This window comes from Gopherus flavomarginatus, chromosome 1 (genome assembly GCF_025201925.1).
Source record: "Gopherus flavomarginatus isolate rGopFla2 chromosome 1, rGopFla2.mat.asm, whole genome shotgun sequence".
Classification (NCBI taxonomy): Eukaryota; Metazoa; Chordata; order Testudines; family Testudinidae; genus Gopherus; species Gopherus flavomarginatus.
Window position 1 is genome coordinate 141,818,469 of NC_066617.1, and position 14,761 is coordinate 141,833,229.

A 14,761-nucleotide genomic window follows, 5' to 3' on the forward strand; every position below is an offset into this window, starting at 1 on the left:
GCTAAAAGTCGCTGTTTGTCGGGTCTCCTGCCGACAAAAAACCTCCACCCCCAACAAGCAGCGTTTGCTGCCAACAAAGCGCTGTTCACACTGGCGCCTGTCATCAGCAAAACCTTTGTCTTTCAGGGGAGAGCGGGGTTAACACCTCTGAAAGACAAATCTTTTGTCGTTCAATTGCCAGTGTAGACATAGCCTTGGGAGGCAGGCACTGTGGAATGGACAAGCTGCAGGTTTTTCTGGATTTCACTTTCAATCCCAAGTACAGTCCACTGTTATACTTCGCTATAATAGAAGAAGGGGACTGATCCCCTCTTATCCACGCTGGTTTTACATTGGAGTAATTGCACTAAGTTCAATGAAGTTACTCCTGATTTATACCAGTGTGTGATCAGACCTATTCTCTTTAACAGACCAAAATATGGAAAGAAACTTCACAAGAAGGAAATAAAACTATGTCTGAGCCACAGGCATAACATTTTAAGAAAAATCTTATCTTTTGCAAATCCTCTTCTCTTTGCACTGATGCTCTGTGAAGCATAATTTAAATTGGTTTAGGTAGGAAAAGGAAAACAAAATCCAATATTGTTTATATCAGACCACTCAGAATAAATTAAAAGAAAAACCATATATCTCCAAACTTTTGATGAAGAATATTTTCTTATGGGTAGCATAAGATATATTTTTCCAAACACTGCTAGGAAAAGGGTTTGGGTACTATTCAAAATATCAACTCAAACATGCCAAGAAAATGGACTGTATAATTGTTCTTACTGTTCCAGTGAATATTCAAAAACACATGCTGTAAGGGGCAGCCTAAATATACATTTCAAAATTCCAAATGTACTTTTTCTTGTTCTCTCTCAGCTCCATTTATTTCCTTTAAAAAAAACTGGTTCATCGACTTCTATCAGTCTTCATTACTTTGCATAAGAATATTCCATATTCCAAAAGCTTAAGGGATTACATGCAAACTATGAGTCTTGGCAGTAGATAATTAAGCAGAAAGAATGCCAAGTGAGTACTTGTAGTGAGTATAAATTGTTCTTTTCCTTTTTTTTAATTTGCCCATACTTTGCATTTTCTTGTTGTTCATATTAATTAGTTGTCTACATTGCTCATTAAGCAGGCTGATTTTGTGTTGAGATTCCTTTCAGTTATAGATCTTTTTCCCTTCCTCGTTCACCGTCCCATTTTCCGTGTGCTCTAGTGTGGTCTATTAATGGAATAGATCATGGTGGGCATTTTCAAAAAGCTTTTTTCTTCTCCTAGGCTTCCGTGGCTAATTAAAGAGGTCGTTGCTAAGAGATGATGGAAAGCATCATTGAGAGGCTCTGATATGCTCTCTTTCTTACCTTCCGCATACAGGTTTTGGACCAGAGTTTATGAGTAAATGAGATGGCAGCATCCCAAAATACTTCTGTGACCAGACCTGTGGCAACGGACAGAATAAAAGGGGACTGTGCCAGTCCTGGGCCACTAGGAGATACAGAGTCAAGCAGGACAGAACGGGACCCAGGGCAACAACTAGCCATGTTGGGGTTCTTTCAGATCTGTGATGTGGAGGGCAAAGGCTTCATCACTCGGCGTGATATGCAGGTAAAGCAAAATTGGTGAAATGATGCAATACAATAGTTTTACCATATACAAACCCACTCGTAAAATGGAAGCTCAAAGGAAATGTAAAATTTATAAAATTCAAAGCAGTTGATTTCACTTTTCACTTAACCTGGTGTAATTCCACTGACTTCACTGGGCTTACTTCTGATTTACAGCAGAATGAGAAATGTGTTTAGTCCATCTATTTTCTCTTACAGATTTTGTCAACAAATGCCATTCCAGGCCATTCACTCTGCTTTCCCCAACCAATAAAATGGTACAAAACCTCAGTCAAAACATATTTCTAAATATACTTACGCAAACAAAAGAGTATTCTGTGTTATTTTGATATGTTCACATTGTGCTTATTAAATCAATGTTTTTTGGAAATAATTGTAAAAGTAAAGGGGCCTAATTCTGATCCCACTGAAGTCAATTGGCAAAATGCCATTGACTCTGCCAAGAACAGGATCAGGCCCATGCCGTGAAAATGTTCAGCGAGATATTCTATCAGGTGTGTTGTGGAAAACAACAACAGCCCACTCTGCAGCTATTCATGTTGTACATTCAGAGCACTCGTTGGGTGAATTCATTAATTTTTTACTTCAGTGCCAATGGATTAAATAGAATTTAGGAGCAGTAGAAAGTAGTGACAGTGGAAATGTCTTAAATACATTTTTTGGAGGATTTAACACCTTCACATACAAAGCTGTTTATTGTAATAGTAAAAAGTACCCAACACACTGAGAATTATCCATTCTGAAAAAACCAAACAAATCAATGCTCAGGTTATTGCCAGTTGCAGGTTTTCTGCTGTGTGTGTTTATGGATTTTTTTGTTTTTTCAAATTACTTGTTTTACTGACTGCAAAGTTTAAAAAAAATGTTAGAGTAAACATTTACTGTTAGTTGTAGTGCGTACTACACTGTGTAGTCCCACTGAAGTCATTGAAATCACAGTAGTAAGTGTGTTATTCCTGGTAGTAAATGTTTGAATGTTTGGACCATTAGGCATCTTCCTAGATCACCATTTTGTTTGATTTATGTATATGGATTAAAAAGATAAAAAGAAAATAGGATTTAATTTTTAGTACAAGGGAACTCTCACATATTTTTGAACTTTAATGTCTGTTGCTACAAGGAGGGTAAAAGATATTTATTCCCATTCAGGTCTGAGGTCTACACTTACAGAGGAAATGTAACTCATATTTGCTGCGAGCTTCTGAGAAGGGTGATAGAGAACTTGTTTGAGTTGCAAAGAGAAGAATGTAATTTTGTCTTTGATTTCACAACATGAAACAGCTCTTTCAGGAGCTGTTTAACATGCGTGATGAGCTTTATATATGAGTAAATCTCCAATTCATTTAAAAATAGATATAAAGAGCACTGGGACTAGTGACATGAAACCCCTTGAAGTGGCATTGCATTATGCTTATTTTGTTTATAGCTGAGCGGATTAAAGGTGAAACTACAAAAAACATCCTTTTTGAAAACACCGGGCCTGATTCTCCTCTCACTAAACCACTATGTAAATCAGGAGTAATGTCACTGAAATCAATGCAGTTTCACTAGTGTAAAATTGAGATGGGATCAAGTCTTTCCCTTTGACTTTATATTCTACCTGAGCTCAAAAATTGAGAATTAAAAAAATAGAGAGGCCAGCAAATTGGAAAGTTACAGTTTTCTCCATTAGTGTTCGCTCAGATACTCGGAGCCTGCTTGTCACAGAGTGGCTGATCCCTTTAAATGAGGCAGGTCCAGTTCCCCTGTGGTAGAACAAGTGCTCCCAGCTTGGCCAGTTAGGAGGAAGGGGCAGCACATGGATCTGGGGAAAAGGGTCTCCAAGGAGAAAGTCCAGAGAGCTGGTGCTCAATTAAAAGAGCATAGGAGAATCCTGCAGTTGGCTCTGAAGCAGGAAGGACTGAGAGAAGCAAAGGGAAAATCCCCTAGGAGCTATAGCCCACGGTGGGCCGAGGAACTGTTTTCATGGTTTGGGGTTTTTAAACCTATGTTTGTAAAATAAAACTGCCTGGAAAGAGACTCTGAGTATGGCAGTAGGTCCTTTGTGGGCTGAAGACAAACTAGAGCCTTATATTGCTCCACTGAAGTCAATGGGAATCTCCTCAATATCCCTCCCATCCAAATATACAGAGCAGAGCTAGCCTTGTTTATCCTTTAACACTGGGTAACCACTACACCCATTCAGATGAGGGGAGTCCTGCTCTTGCTAGTTCTTTAATTACAACTTCTTTTTTGACTCCCATAATCTATTCATCCCTGAACACAACTCTACATCTGTGATATCAGACTCTTGCAGTAACATGTACTAAAGATTAATTTATATCTCATTATGTCACTCTTATTTTGAAATGACTTTAAAATTGTTCTGATCCATTTTTGTCTCACTGATTCCATATCAAATTTGCTCAATTTCCAAGTAAAAGAGGAGGCACCTTGAAAAAGAAACTGTAATATAAAATACTTTTTGTTTATGATAATAAAAATTAAATTACCCTAGAAAATAATGTACAAATGTTATATATATATATATATAAATAAATTTCAATAATAAAATAAAAATAACATTTAAAATGATAAAATAGAGAAGTAAAATAAATTAATAAAAAATAGTAACATAAAATGAATAAAATTGTAGACACTGATATGTCGTATTTAGAAAAAATTGAAATGTTTCATTTCAAACTTTTCAAAATGGATATTTGAGAGGGCGGGGCAAGAGGAATTTCCATTTTGCAGGAAATTTAGAGTTCTGTCATTCTAAATTACTGATGTTCTTGTCTTGCTCTTCAGATTCTTCTCTTCCACTAACCACTTTTATAATAAATAGTGTAATGGAGGCATGGCTTGTCATTTCAGAGACTTCATGGTGAGCTACCTCTTAGCCTGGAGGAGCTGGAGAAAGTTTTTGATACTCTGGATGCAGATGGCAACGGTTCACTTACACCTGAGGAGTTCACGACAGGATTAAGTGAGTTTTGGAATGCAAATCTGTGTATATCTCCATCCATGTTCAGTACTTCATAGAGAGGTAAAGAGACTTGGTTCCTTAAAGAACCCGTAGTGTAGTTCTGATGTGTGCAGTGAACCCTGCACAAAAGGCTACCTTGACATACTTGAGCACAGTTCTGGTCCACCTTTATTAGAAGACCTCCTCCATTATGCAATTCATTTTTGTCAGTCTCTTGATTAGTTGCTTCAGAGAGGTTTCATGGCACCAGAAAAGGAGTTCTAGGGGACGCCTTGTCAGTAGGTCTGGTCAAAAAATTTCCATCTAAACTGGTTTTCAAGAGAAAATCAGATTTTCCACTAAACAACATTTTTCACAAGTGTCTGCTTTCCATGGAAAATTTTGATTTTTCACCAAAAAAAAATGAATGGCCAAAACCCAAAATATTTTGATTTGAGAAGTTTGCCACAGTGCTTCAAGGGAGCTGTAGTTTGGATGCCTCATGTTCCCATTCTCCTTTATGGCCTGGACTCCCTGGCTGGATTGCATCTCTAATGATGCACCATGGCCAAAAACTCCCATGGAACCACTGCCTACCTCTCCAAGAAGGTGTATCCTGATATCATCATAGCATATCCTAGGAAATATAGTATGACCAGGGAGCCTGACCTGCAGCGGATAACGGGAGCATGAGGAACCTGTATTACAAAGTCCCTTGAGATACAACGACAACATTTCTGAATCAAAATATTTTGGTTTTTGTATTTCAAGGGGGAAAAAAAAATCAAAATTTTCAGCAGAAAACATCCTCATTTTTTAACCAACTCTACTTTTAGGAGACGAGTGCTGAAATACTTTGGGGGAAGAAGTGTGTTTACAGGACAGGCCTGAGGCTTGCTCAGGCTCCCATTGAAATCAATGGAAAAACATCATTGAAGGCAAGAGGGAGGGTGACTGATTTGTGAGAAAGAGGGTAGGGTTCCAAGCACTCAGGGTTGGCATGGAAAAAGACATGAAGCCAAGACTGGGAGAAATACACAAAAAAGGGCTGGTAGGAGGGAGGTTTGGGAAGAGTGCAGGGAGTCAGAGGGCCAGTTGGAGTAAGAGAGAGTGAAGGGGCAGAGTTCTGAAGGGCCATGAAGACGAAGATGAGAAGTTTAACATGATGTCAAATGGAAAAGGGAGCTGCTGAGATTGATTTGAAGAGTGAGGTGCTATCAGTAGAGCAGCCAAAGAGAAGAAAGGTCTTCAGGGCAGTGGTTTGGATAGACTGGAGGGAGAGACAAACGAAGCTATCCAGTTCTGTGATGAAAATACTGTAGATACTATGTATTTTGCAGACAGTTTCAGGGTCAAATTTTCTTCTCAGATGTACATGGCTCCCATATACTCAAATATGTCTGAATCCAAGACCAGAATATGGCCTGCTGTTTGTAAACACATGCACTGGGCCAGATTCTTAGCTGGCATAAACCAGCATCAATTTACAGCTAACAATCTGATCCACTGTGAATATTTCAATAATCGTTTGGCCATCATGATGCTCCAATTATGCTGTGTTTCTGCACCAGCAACAGGCACGAGATTCTAGAAATGTATGTAATTCAAGACAGGTACAGAAAAGTCCTGAGTAGATAGAAGGAGCTCCCTTATGTCGACAGATTTTTGCAAATATGTAAAGTTGAATGCGGAAAAGGCAGCTCAATGAACATCTAATTTTGATTGACAAGTACATTAGGGGCTCAGCTGGGGATCCATGGTAGGCCAAGATCTGATAACACGCTGAAAACGTAAAATATTAAAATATCACATAAATGTATTATTATTAATACCTATTATTTATTTATTTTATTATGCTAGATCTTTCCATTTTTATTCAGTCCTTCGACAAACTCACATTGAAATCAAAGGGAATTGAGGATGCTCAGTTCCTCTGGAAGTCAGAACACTTATTAGTTTGAGTGCCTAAATCTAGGCCTGTAAATTTGAAATTTTTGGCCTGTGTGGCTTATCCAGGGTTAAATGGTGAATTAGGGGCCAACCCAGGAGTAAAACCCAGGAGCCCTGACTCCAGATCTCTTGCTCTAGTTGATAGGCCACATTCCCTTTGCAAAATGAGAAAACTAGCGTTTTCCTTCCTACCAAGCTCTGTTTATTGTGAAGTTCAATCTTGGGGAATGTCTACAATTGGAGGTGAGAGTGTGATTGCCAGCTCATGTAGACGTACTTGCGCTAACTCCAGTGCCTAATTTGTAATGAAAGAGGTCCCTGGCTCAAGCAATTTTTTTACTTTCTTAACTGACACGGAAAGCCCAGAAGTGCCGGGGCTATGAACTGCCAGGCAGAGCTGGGGCTCAGCTGTGGCAAGTCCCGGCACAAATTAAGCACTGGCTAGCTCTCATTGAGCTGGCATTAATGTAGCAGTGACAAGAGGTGGCATGGGCTAGCCGCACAGAGAACAACCCTGCCTGAACCTGGTGGGTACATACTTGGTGCTGCTAACCCATGCAGCAACTTGCCGCTACTAGGGTTACCAAATAGCAACTGTGAAAAAACAGGACAGGGGGTGGGGGGTAATAGGTACCTATGTAAGAAAAAGTCCCAAAAAACAGGACTGTCACTTTAAAAATGGGACATCTGATCACCCTAGCCACTACCCTTGCTACTCCAGCTACACGACTATTTTTAATGCTCTAGTTCAATGACAGCTAGTGTCAGTACGTCTGCATGAGCTGGAAATCACACCCTCAGCTCTGAGTGTAGAGACAGCCTGGGAGAGACTGCTAATAAAAGTCACTCGTTCTTGTAATGACTTCTAATTACTCTATAAACAGATTTTTTAAATGATGTACATCTTTAAATTTTAGGTCAGTTTTTGTATGGGCAGGTGGCCTCTATGAATGAAAGGCATGAGTCTGACAATGAAAATGTCTATCAGTCTAAGTGGGAAGAGAGCTATGCTAAAGCTGACGATGAAGATGAGGACCGGCAGTTCTCAGATCTGATGGACCGGCTTGGAACGAACAAGATCTTAGAAGAGTAAGTCATACAAGCTGCAGTATCGACAATGTACAATTCATAATCTTTTATGATTGAGCTCTACACTTGTTAGAAAACCCTGGGCCTGATTCTCCTCCCATTTACACCCACTGTGCAGTAGTGTGTCACCACTGACTTCAGTGGAGATGCTTTTGACTAACTGCAGTGAGAGATCAGAATTAGGGCCCCTTGTGATGTAGCGATCTCATATTCATTTCCTCGGCTGCTGCAAGTGATGAAATTAAAAAAACACCCCGAGCGCCCCACATTTGTGCCCCATGAGGACAACACAGTTAAACTCTCATAGTCACATGCATTTGTGCCATGTGAGAGCAACACAAATGAAGCACTGATGTGGCACACGTTCTGAAAATATGTACGGTAATATTAATATGCTATCTGTGTATCCAAAAATGACATTATTTGCAAATAAAGAATCCTTAGAGAGCATTCCTTTGGCAAAGTATGCTTAAATTGCCTTTGTATCAATTAAGAGTAACAAATCACTTGTTCCCTTTCATAACGGTATAGTTATTAATGATTAATCATTAATAATTTACATTGCAGTAGCGCCCAGAATCTCCAGCGAGGGACCAGGCCCCCTGTGTGCTAGGTGTTCTACAAACACAGAACAAAGGGGCTTTCAATTTATGTTTGTGCGACATTTGTCAATGAAATAAAATGACTACTCTAAAATATCAAGTTGTCAGAATGCTGAATGCCGGGATTTTTTTTTCTTCTTTTTACATCTAATATTTAAATCTGATCTCTCCAAACTATTTTTGAATTAGTATGTTTGTTTTACCCGGCATTATCCAGTAAATATTAGATACATTCTGCACAGTAAGGCTATTCCAGGGACATGCTGGTTGTTAAAATAGCCATCAGGTCTTACATGTTCCTGTGGGACATTTCAAACACAAACTGTGAGTTTAGTGATCTCTGAAAGCTCCTATCTGTGGGGGAAACAAGATGTAAAGAAATTGTGCAGAGGGCAAGAAAACGGACCTTAGCTTTGACTTGTTTATTCACTGAAAGACCAGTTTCCTGTCCGAGCTTACACAAATAGGCTGTGCCTTGCTTTCATTTGTTAAGAGTTAGAATAATTGTGAAGGGTTTTGTGTTTCATACTGCCCGGTTCTGTGTTGCATATAATTGAGACAAGGTTATCTACAAGATATATTTATAAGCTAATGGAATGATGTGCAGAAAATTGACTGAAACAATATGCTGGACATTCAAGAGCCTCCCTAGTTGTGATCAGTGAGCAGCGTGGCATGTGGGTCAAAGTCCACTAAAGTCAGTAATGGGAGGCTTTCTGTTGAGTTCAGTGGGCTTTGGCTCAGTCCCTAGATACTCAATTCTAAGGTAAAGTTCAGAATATTAATTTACAATGTGGTCGTCTCTGCTCCTCTAGGGCTTTGATCCTTCCTGGTGTGCAGAAGTGGTAAACAAGCTTATATTCTAGTTCAAGTGGGAATGGAGGTTATGCTAGTGCACATGTATGGTTGAGCACTTCACTGTAATGTAATTAATTATACGTAGAGCAACAAAAGCTCTCTGCATGCTCGTGGTCTGATTTGCATGAGCACAGGAGAAAGGAGACAGGGTGTGGGTGGAGAATGGGCAAGTCTCACAGGATGTGGCCTTAAGTGATCCTCTTCATACTACAGAGGTTCTTAGCTATCCTCTCTAAATCCTGCTCCCTGTCATAGGCAGGAGTAGGTTGGCAGCTGTGCAGCAGGCCTTTCATTACTGCAAGAACAGATTCCCCTGCGTTTCCTGTCATTCTCATCACTTTTTACCTTGAATTTATACAAGCAACACTCCCAACCTGCACTGTCCAGGATGGAGCCTTTAATGTGCATGCAAAATAGAGCAGGTCAGAAAAACAGAATAAGAAATTCACAGGAATTTTGGCAAATCTTTGATCCTGTTGTGTTTTTCAATGATCCAATGTTTCATTTTTGGCAGAATTGTTTTTAAATAAAACATGTTTTGGTTTTAAAACCGGAGATTTCTGAAAATGAAATGCTTCAATTTTGAAACAGTCTCACCCTGGAACTAAGCTGATCAAACATAATCAGTGAAGCAGAAGACCAAGGATAAAGTTTTCAAGTGCCTAAGCGACTTAGGAGCCCAAGTTGGCACTTCGGAGCCTACGTCTCATTGACTTTCAATGAAAAAGGCTTCAAATGAGTTTGCCCCCTGTCCAACTCCCATTGGAAGCAGTGGGAGTCTCTCCACTGATTGCCATCAGAGCTGGATCAGGTCCTGCATTAGTAGTAATAAAACATATATCTCTTCTCTAGCCTAATGATAAATCTTCTGCAACCACTAATTAGATATAGTTTCTGTGGAGTCCATTACAAAAGGAAGCTCTGACCCTTCCTTGTGTAAACAGTCTAAGAGGTTTTATATCACAGTCTAGGGATTCCAGTAATGCTCTGAATGACGCATGCATTTAGAGAAGACCTAATAACTAAGATTAGAAATGAAGAGGGTCAGAAGATATAGGAGCCAGAGCTTGTAACAGAGTTAACATTTGTAGCTATGAAAGGTAAGATAATAGGGATGACAGAGCGTGGTCCCCTGGGACACGAGCCTGGAACTTGGGATTCCTTGCTCTGCCACAGACATCCTGTGTGACCTGGGCAAATCCCTTCAGGCTAGAGTCACAAAAGGACGTAGGTGCCTACCTACCATTTTAGGCACCTGTATCCCAGAATCAGGCCCCACAGGGATTCACGAAACTGCTGCTCAGCTGCCCCAAACACTGTAGGCACCTAAAGGTTAGCATACTCAACTGGGATGTGGGAGAATATGGGTTCAAGTCCCCCCGCCATCTGAAGGGGGAGGGATTTGAACTGGGATCTGCTGCTTCTCAGGCCACATGACTGTTGTAACCACTGACTGTAGGGTATTCTGATGTGGACCTTGCTCAGTCTCTCCAGATGAAGCTGTTCCATTGAGTATAAACAATTTAAAAGTGTCACTGAAGCAGGGGCACTGGATCTTCCACCTCTCAGAGGAATGTTCTGACCACTGGGCTACCGATTCATCCTCATGCTTGCTTGCGCTTTCTCTTCTGACCAATAAGTCTCATCATTTATCCACAGTGGAACAGCTTCAACAGGAGAGACCGAGGGAAAACTCATAGACTGATGGTTGGAGTATTCATCTGAGAAGTGGCAGGTCTCTGTTCAAATCCATTCTCCCCCTCAGATCGCAGGGAATCAGCAGCAAATGTTGCCAACTCACTGTTTACCCTTTTTTCCAAGCTCATTTATGAATATGTTGAACAGGACTGGTCCCAGTACAGACCCGGGGGAAGTGGGGAAAATACTATTTACCTCCCTCCATTCCGAAAACTGCTCATTTATTCCTACCCTTTGTTTCCTATCTTTTAGCCAGTTACTGATCCATGAAAGGACCTTCCCACTTATCCCATGACAGCTTACTTTGCTTAAGAGCCTTTGGTTAGGGACCTTGTCCAAGGCTTTCTGAAAAATCTAAGTACACTATATCCTCTGGATCCCCCTTGTTCACATGCTTGTTGACCTCCTCAAAGAATTCTAATAGAAAACAAAAAACATGTTGACTCTTCCCATACAAATTATGTTGATCTATGTGTCTGACAATTTTGTTCTTTACTATAGTTTCAACCAGTTTCCCTGGTACTGAAGTCAGGCTACCAGCCTGTAATTGCTGGGATCACCTTTGGAGCCCTTTTTAAAAATTGGCATCACATTAGCTATCCTCCAGTCATCTGATAAAGAAGCTGATTTAAATGATAAGTTACAAGCCACAGCTAGTAGTTCTGCAATTTCACATTTGAATTCTTTCAGAACTCTTGGGTGAAAACCATCTGGTCCCAGTGACTTATTACTGTTTAGTTTATCAATTTGATAGGCACGGCTTAACTAAGAAGGGCTTTGCACACACCCCTCAGCTTGCCATCTGCCATTAGCTATTTTAGGCAAGGAGCCACCAACCATGCATTAGTAGGAGCATTGCCAGCAGATCAAGGGAAGTGATTATTCCCCTCTATTTGGCAATCGTGAGGTCACATCTGGAGTATTGCATCCAGTTTGGGACCCCCCCCACCCCACTACAGAAAGGATATGGACAAATTAGAGAGAGTCCAGCAGAGGGCAATGAAAATGATCAGGGAGCTGAGTCACATGACTTATGAGGAGAGGCTGAGGGAACTGGGCTTATTTAGTCTGCAGAAGAGAAGAGTGAGGTGGGATTTGATAGCAGCCTTCAACTACCTGAAGGGGAGTTCCAAAGAGGATGGAGCTAGGCTGTTTTCAGTCGTGGCAGATGACAGAACAAGGACCAATGATCTCAAGTTGAAGTGGAGAAGGTCTAGGTTGGATATCAGGAAAAACTTTTTCACTAGGAGGGTGGTGAAGTACTGGAATGGGTTACCTAGGGAGGTGGTGGAATCTCCATCCTTAGAGTTTTTTAAGGCCCAGCTTGACAAAGCCCTGGCTGGGGTGATTTAGTTGGTGTTGGTCCTGCTTTGATCAGGGGATTGGACTAGACCTCCTGAGGTCTCTTCCAACCCTAATCTTCTATGATTCTATGCTGACTTCCGTGAATCCCATTCTGAGGTGTCTATCTCTCTCCATTCATTGTATAGAGAGCCAAGGCACCTAACTGAGGCTTTGTGAATCTCAGTGATTTTCTAGCACCTAGATGTTAGGCAATGCTCAGCATCACCAGGCCTAAGATTCTTGTGCCTCTAGCCCTCAGTCTTTCAGTGCCTCCAAAGAATAATAGGACTTCCTCACTTCAAAGAGGTGTTGTGAGGATAAATATATTCAATGTTTGTGAGGTGTTCAGATCCTATGGTAATAGTGTCATATAAGCAGCATCACAGATAAATAATCTAATTCCATTCTTCATAATGTAATTTACAGGGGCAGGAGATATTTTCTTCCCATTTGCCCTGCAGGTTTTTCACTTTCCTTTGAAGCATCAGATGTTGTCCTCAGATAGAAAGAGAATCCCAGACTAGATGGAACAAAGATCTGATCTGGTATGGCAAATCCTATGATGTGAGGCTGAACAGGAGAGATTCCAGATTCTTACAATGCTATTTACCTGCACTTAATAAGTGATATGAAAAATTGGTCAGAAACCACACTTTCACAGAGTAGGATTCAGTGAAATTACTTCTGATTTACACTAGTCCATCTGAGATCAGAATCTGGCCCAATGTCTTTGGTTTGTACTAAGTTAGGGTAAGAGATTTCTAATTGAATGGGGAAAGGGATTAATGGGAACTGGCCTAAGCTAATTAGGTCTAGTTTGACTCCATAGGTTCTCCTGGTGGACTAAGTATATCACTGAGTGTGAATGAAATCTGTCTTTATCAGAGATTAAAGGAAGCAATTTTGGCCTAATAATTTGCTATTTTGGACTGGATAATATAGGAAACCTTATGGCAAAGTCCTATTTTAGCTCTCCAGACTAAATTGGTAGGATTATATGTTTCTTTGAACACCTTGAGTTCAAGCTGAGCTTCAGGTCTTCAGGGACCTGATTCTCCCAGAGGGTAAACATCTCTCTTAAGGTGCTAAATGCACTCAATTCCCACTGTAGCTGGAGATGCTCAGCCCCTCACAGGATCAGGCCCTAGGTGTGTGTGTGATTCTGCTTACAAACGGTGGCTGGATGTAGAAGTGAATGTTCTTCATGATTCATTCAGAACTGTAATCTGGCTCGGTGTTCTGATCTCAGGAGGATGTTTAAAATGAGCCATGGTCCCTATTGACATGTAGGCTCAGTTTTGATCCCTGGGCATTTTAGTACAGGTTTTCAGTAGGGATCCAATACTTTTTATGGGCTGGCCCCTCAAATTTGAACTAACTCATTCCACAAAAGTCTCCAAATTATTCCATAGAAACAAATGTGTCTTTTAATTATAAATATAATACACTCTACCCTAGTAGTTTTTCATGTGTAACTGTTAGTTGCTTGTTATTCCTTTCCAATGTAATCCTCTATAGATAGATATTCTGTACTGTTTCTCTTCCTTGTTGCCTTTACAGTTTGCCTAATCCACTTAAATTGTCAGATTAGATGCCCATGTGCTTCTTTAGATACATAGATAGCTTTGGAAATTAAGCCTAATGAGCAAAACACGTAATTCCCATCAGCATGACTTTTATTTCAGAATAAGGTAAGTAGAGAACAAAGAAGGAATAAATGCAACTCTCCATGAACATGTGAGGGAGAAGGCTTGATGCTCCACAGCCCTGCACTATGCAAAGTGGGTGTAAAATGCTACCAAATCACAGTGGTGGTGTTTTACCCCCATTTATATTCCCTTTATGCAGGTGTAAATGAGTACAGCAGATACCAGGCAGCTGAGTATCAGGCCTAGATAGTGCAAAGTGTGTTACTCTGTAACAGACATCTGGAAATCGCTCACATACACTATTCCACAATGGGCAGACAGAATCTTCTTGCACTAAAAGGGCCCTGCATGGAAAACAGGATTTTAATATCTACCCTACCCCACATTCTTGACAGGTATTGTCCCGTTGTTATAACTGAAAAGAACTGAATATTGTTCCATATGTTCATTAAAGAAGTCACATGTATTGAGAGTCCATACTTTAAGTGTGGCATTTTGTTTATTTACGTATATCATGCTCAGACTAGTTGTGATGGGGGAAAGGGGCAGATAAATAGATGATACAGTCCATTCCCCGCCTCCCAAGCTTCCTGGTGAACTGGGGAATGCACAGGTGGCGAAGTCCTCTCTAAGTACCCCGGTTTGCTCTGTAGGCCTATGCAGAGGATAAAGATTTATGCCCCCCACCTTCTCCATTTCCTGCCCCCTGTAGGATGAGATGTGCCCTGGGGTGCATGGAGCTCCCCCATGCACAAGGATGGAGATTACAATAAGGCCCTTTGCCAAGACAAATGATGGAAAGAATCCCTCTGCATCTGCCTCCAACCATCCCATCCTGGGCACCTGCACAAGGGCCAGTCACAATCAGGACCTGTATAAATAGCCCATGCGGATGACAAGCCTCACGTTCTGACCAATGAGCTGCTGAAATTTTCTTTGTGTTACTAGGCTGCTGCAAACATTTACTCCATCCTGAAAAATCTTATCTCCTAACATACTTTATTCTCT

General features: G+C 40.7%; 1 protein-coding gene across 2 annotated transcripts in view; it reads left to right on the forward strand.

Moving 5' to 3' along the window:
* Positions 1-14,761, forward strand: part of CRACR2A (calcium release activated channel regulator 2A) — a 95,236-nt gene that overhangs the window by 18,017 nt on the left and 62,458 nt on the right. For both annotated transcript variants that reach the window (XM_050965312.1, XM_050965322.1), the window contains exons 2-4: positions 1,366-1,596; positions 4,473-4,584; positions 7,431-7,602. In XM_050965312.1, coding sequence (XP_050821269.1) covers positions 1,396-1,596; positions 4,473-4,584; positions 7,431-7,602 — 485 coding nt within the window. In that variant the 5' untranslated portion in view covers positions 1,366-1,395. The remainder of the gene's footprint in view (positions 1-1,365; positions 1,597-4,472; positions 4,585-7,430; positions 7,603-14,761) is intronic.